A 5,032-nucleotide genomic window follows, 5' to 3' on the forward strand; every position below is an offset into this window, starting at 1 on the left:
CTAGAATGGTTTTGAAGAAAAAAAACGCTTTTAGACTGATTGCCGTGAAGGGAAAAATACCTATTTTGTGCATCATTTACCAATCACGCCACACAAGCAATTACTTTTAGTACATTCTATTTTTTTTATAAAATTGCTAATGCCAAGGCTTTGTATTAAATTAAATAAATAATAATTTTTTAAAAAAAGGTCATGCATGTTTTGATTTGTTCAGTTTCACTTTTTCCTGTTAAAAACAGTGAAGGGACACCCTTTGTATCAGGACAGCTCCTCACAGTGGCTCCAGCTGGAACTGTCTTCTCTCCACCTACTATGGACTGCTACTGTTGGACTGGGAGAATTCACTGATCCCGTTCCATCCCAGCTAACCTTTCTGCAGAGCAGTGAAATAGAGACCACTGCAAGTGCTTGTGTGTGTGTGTGTGCACGTGCATGGGTGTGTGCATGTGTGTGTACACACGTGCATGTGCGTTTGTTCATACACATGCATGTGTGTGTACGTGTGTATGTGTACATGTACATGTGTTTGTGTGCGTGTGGTATCGACTGTCTCTAACGTGGAGCCACTAGGAGCACACATTGATGCTCTGGAGGACTTCTGTGCCCCATGTAGGGTGTGTGTGTGCACATGTATGCATTTGTGTGTGTGTGTGTGTGTGTGTGTGTGTGGTATTGACTGTCTCTATAGTGGAGCCACCAGGAGCACACACCAATACTCTGGAGGACTTATGTGCACCACATAGGGTGTGTGTGTGTGTGTACATGTGTACATGTGTGTGTATGTGTGTGTGTGTGTGTGTGTGCATGGTGTCGACTGTCTCTAACGTGGAACCACCAGGAGTACACATTGATGCTCTGGAGGACTTACATGCACCACGTATTGTCAACTCACCTAATCACAGAGCCCCAGGAGGTAGGTCTTATACCTTAATTTTCTTTAATTTTTTTAAATTTTAATTTGTTGTAGGGCTCACGCACATACCAGCGAGAGAGAGAGAAAGTGAGAAAACAAGTCACCAGCTCTAGGACTCAAACTGCAGTCGGTCATGTGGGAGTCCAATGTCCTAACCAATTTACACGTACTGACCCCATTCATAACTTACTTTTAAATGAGGACATTCTGGCTCATAGTGTTGTAAGTTACCTGAGATCCCACAGATACCAAATACTAGACCCAAGATTCAAACTCAGGCTCTCTGAGACCAGACCCTATGGACTAAACAACTCCATCACTCTTCTCTGTGAGATCACTGTCAGTGCTTGTGTGTGTGTGTGTGTGTGTGTGTGCACATTGTGAGGATCAGGAACCACGGCGTTTACAAAACTAGGACAGGACTGACCCCACACAGTGCAGGGCACATAAGCCAGTGTCCAGTCACCATTGAATTCTCCAGACCAAATAAATTGGCCCATAGGTGACCTTCGAAAGAGAAGCAACTTGGGCTACTTCATTCGGTTGTGGCTTCTCACGGACCCAGTGTCCCGGAGAACAACCACTACCTCAGAGAAGGATGAACGAAGTGGTGTGGTGCCGTGATTACGACCAACGCTCAGTGTCGTAGCTTGGATGTCGGCTGCTCCTGACCTTGGGCTTTCCATTAATTTCATCAAATTCAAATACACGTGAGCAAAGGCAATCTTTCAACTTATTTTTAATTGTGTCTATTATTTTAAAAAAATTTTAAAATAAAAAAAAGCAAAGCTTGGCATTTAAGTAGCAAAGATGGCGCTTCAGTATTTGTTAAACAGAAGGCTTCCTGGGAGTTACCTGGTTAAAGGGCCCTGAGGGACGTGACTAGCAGCAGTGTGCAGTCTGAACTAGGGCTGCGACCACGTGGCTGGGCCAACAGAGCTGATGAAGGGGACGCAGAGAGTGGTGTCAGGCTGCCGTGGGCCGCTCCTTCTTATTGTTACAGAGAGATCTCCTCAGTTTGCCCCCTGTTAGGAAGACCACTATGCTATAACTACATGAGAGAATAGTGCACATGGAAACTGGAAGAGCCCAATGGAGGCAGAAAGTCCAGCTAGATCTTCAGTGGACACTTTCAAGAACAATAGACCATGAAGAGATGACCTGCTTTTGCCTCTGTCTATGACACACTATTTCCAGTGCCACAGACAGCTGCTCTTCTAAACAGACAGAAGGTGATGATGGAAAAGTAGACCACACTCTTGAGGAGCAGGAGGAGGTACGTGTGGTATGCGGAGGCGTTGATGAGCTGCAGCCGCAGTGCCTCCCAGAGACGTTGCCTCCTTAGTTGTGCTTGGTCTGTTGATGGGATAAGACAAATATTAATGTGGAGAGGCTCATGAATATTCATTTCTGATGACCTGCTCTGAAGTGACACCCATCACCACCAAGATTCCAAAGTAAACACTTAGCACAACCACTACTACCACCAAGAGAAAGACAGCTCAGAATTCAGCTTCTAAGACAGGGTGATCACCTCTAATTAACTCACTGGGAATATACTAACTATTGAAAAGAAGGGTGCATTTTTAATAAGACAGTTCAATGGGCAAAAATGTAGCTGTGACAATGTTTTAGCATGCTTACACCCTGTTCTGAATTCCTGATCTAGCTGTGTAACACACGTAAGAGTCCTAACGAACTTTAGCTCATTGCCTTCAACTGTGAAATGGGAAAACGCATCGGGCCACTTCACAGGAACGGTGCGGAACGAAGCTTAAACAGCAACGGCACAAAATGTGTGCGGAACAGAGCCCAACACTTTCTGTAGCTAGACTGTCATGTTCTTGTTATTAGCTACTAGCAAGAACTGAAAGGCTAAAATTCTGGAAAGGACCCGATAGCATGCTTCCTCCATCATTAGAAACAATAGACACACAAATGAAGGAAACGTGTTCGTGGAAATGGTTGAGCACATACTGTATCCTCTAGTCAATAGCCATCTCCTACAAACCAACACTTTGCTGTGTTAATATGACTCATAGGAAATGAGAGAGAAATTCAAAATATTATCCAGTGCATCTGCAGCATCTAACCATTCTGATTTTCTACCTCAAACCAGGGAAATTCAAAAGTTGAGCTGTTGAAACCCCAGCCCCAGAGCCCAGGGCTTAATGCAGCCAAATGTCACATGGCCAGCTGGGGCTTGAACCCAGTTGTGATGGCTAAAGGACAAGCCAGGTGCCTACATGTGCATGCCCAGAATCTTGTCAGATTGGGAAAGTGGAGGACTACAAGACTGTGCCATCACTATGCCTCTTTGGAGAGGCACTTTTTCCCTCTTGTTCTCTCTGTCTCTCTGGCATGCACAAGTGAGTATGGGGGAAGAAAGTTAAGTTGATGAGGAGGGGAAAAATAAAGACACTAAAGCATGATACTAAAGCCCCACAATTCTAGAGATAATTCAACTTTTTTTTTCCTTTTTAATTGTTAGAAAAAGTATACATTCACCTGATACGCCCAAGAGAGATATATTCAAGAGAGAGAGAGACAAAGAACAGAGACAGAGGGAGAAAGCACTTCTCAATGCAAAGTGATGCCACAAACCCGTCTCCTTCCTTTTTCCATCGGGTTGGGATTTGGGACATGCACACACACTCACTTGGCATGATTTGCAAACCACCAGAAGTGGTCAGGAGTCAAGCCACAGATCTCACGTGGGATCAATCTTCCTTAACCATTAGGCTATAAGGGCAGCCCAGTCATTCATCATATTTATGTTGAGTCAGGAATACATAAAAATTAAGTTGGTCAAGAAAAAAAAATGTGTAGGATAATATAAAAACACACATACGCTTGGGACCCGCAGCTGGTGTAATGGCTATGTCACTGGACTCCCATGTAGTCGACTGCAGTTTGAGTCCTGAATCTGGTGTCTTAAACTCATGCCGGGCACACATGCGTACAAGTCCAAGATCCCGAGAGGAGAATGGAGGAGAAGGGATTGTGGCATGGTCATCTCTCTGGTGTGGTGTGGGGTGGAGGGTTATTTCTTGCTTTCTGTCTCTCTGTCTCTCTCTGTCTTTCTGGAGAGCATACACGCCCTATAGCAAAACATCTCTCAAAAAAAAACCAAAAAAAATCTAAATAAAAAATACGCAGACTTTTCATTTTTCAAATAATCTTTTATAGAATTAATAGTAGTCATAGTAATCAGAAACGAAAATAAGTACTAGTCAGCCTGACAGCATGTCTCTATATGTACACATACTGGTGTATGTATTTGTGTGTATATCTATGTCTATCTATGTGCAAATAAAATCAACAAATACTAAGATGGGCAGTGAAAATATTAAAAACGTAAGATCCCAGAGTTATGAGAGTAATTGATATTTTTTACTTTAGGTGAAAGAACTTTAAGGTAAAATAAAGCAGGAGGGGAAAGAAATTCAATAGTACGACATAAAGGCAAATGTACACAAAAAATTCCCACTCTGACCTGCTGAAGAAGCTTCCTTAGGGTCAACAGGCAGAATAGCTGAAAGAAATAAACAAAGATACTGGTCAGTTACCTGTTCACATTATTTGACAGTGTATGTCTTTGTGTTTGTGCATAATCCACCAATGGTGACAAGAGACAGGAGAGGCAGTCATTACAAATCTGACCCCACGGGGACCAGCAGATGGTGTAATGGTTATGTTACTGGACTCCCACATAGTTGACCGCAATTCGAGTCCTGAACCTGGCAGCTTAAAACTCATGCTGGGTGCGTGTGCGTGCCCAAAATCCTGAGAGGAGGATGGAGAAGAACGGATTGCAGTGTGGTCAACCTCCTGGGGTGGTAATTTCTCACTTTCTATCTCTCTCTGTCTCTCTAGTGAGCGCACACGCACTATAGCAAAAGTCTCTTTTAAACAAACAAAAAACCCCGAACCTCACAAATTGAGAAATAATTTATCTAATTATGTGTAATTTGGTAAATCTAATTTATATATTATGTGTCTGCACAAAAGATATTGCAGTTCATAAAGAATGAAATTTTTCCTTTTATCAGAACTCAACTTCTAAGACTATCTTTCAAACCAGACCCCAGAACCCCTGGTTTTCCTGAGGCATCCACA

General features: G+C 43.0%; 1 gene segment (V, D, J or C); it reads right to left on the minus strand.

Moving 5' to 3' along the window:
• Positions 1 to 1,673: 1,673 nt before the first annotated feature.
• Positions 1,674 to 5,032, minus strand: part of LOC102469936 (T cell receptor gamma constant 1-like) — a 10,386-nt gene continuing 7,027 nt past the window's right edge. The window contains 2 exon segments of the C gene segment in view: positions 1,674 to 2,269; positions 4,410 to 4,448. Coding sequence covers positions 2,091 to 2,269; positions 4,410 to 4,448 — 218 coding nt within the window.

The sequence above is a fragment of the Tupaia chinensis genome, unplaced genomic scaffold, assembly GCF_000334495.1.
Source record: "Tupaia chinensis unplaced genomic scaffold, TupChi_1.0 Scaffold000088_1, whole genome shotgun sequence".
NCBI lineage: Eukaryota > Metazoa > Chordata > Mammalia > Scandentia > Tupaiidae > Tupaia > Tupaia belangeri.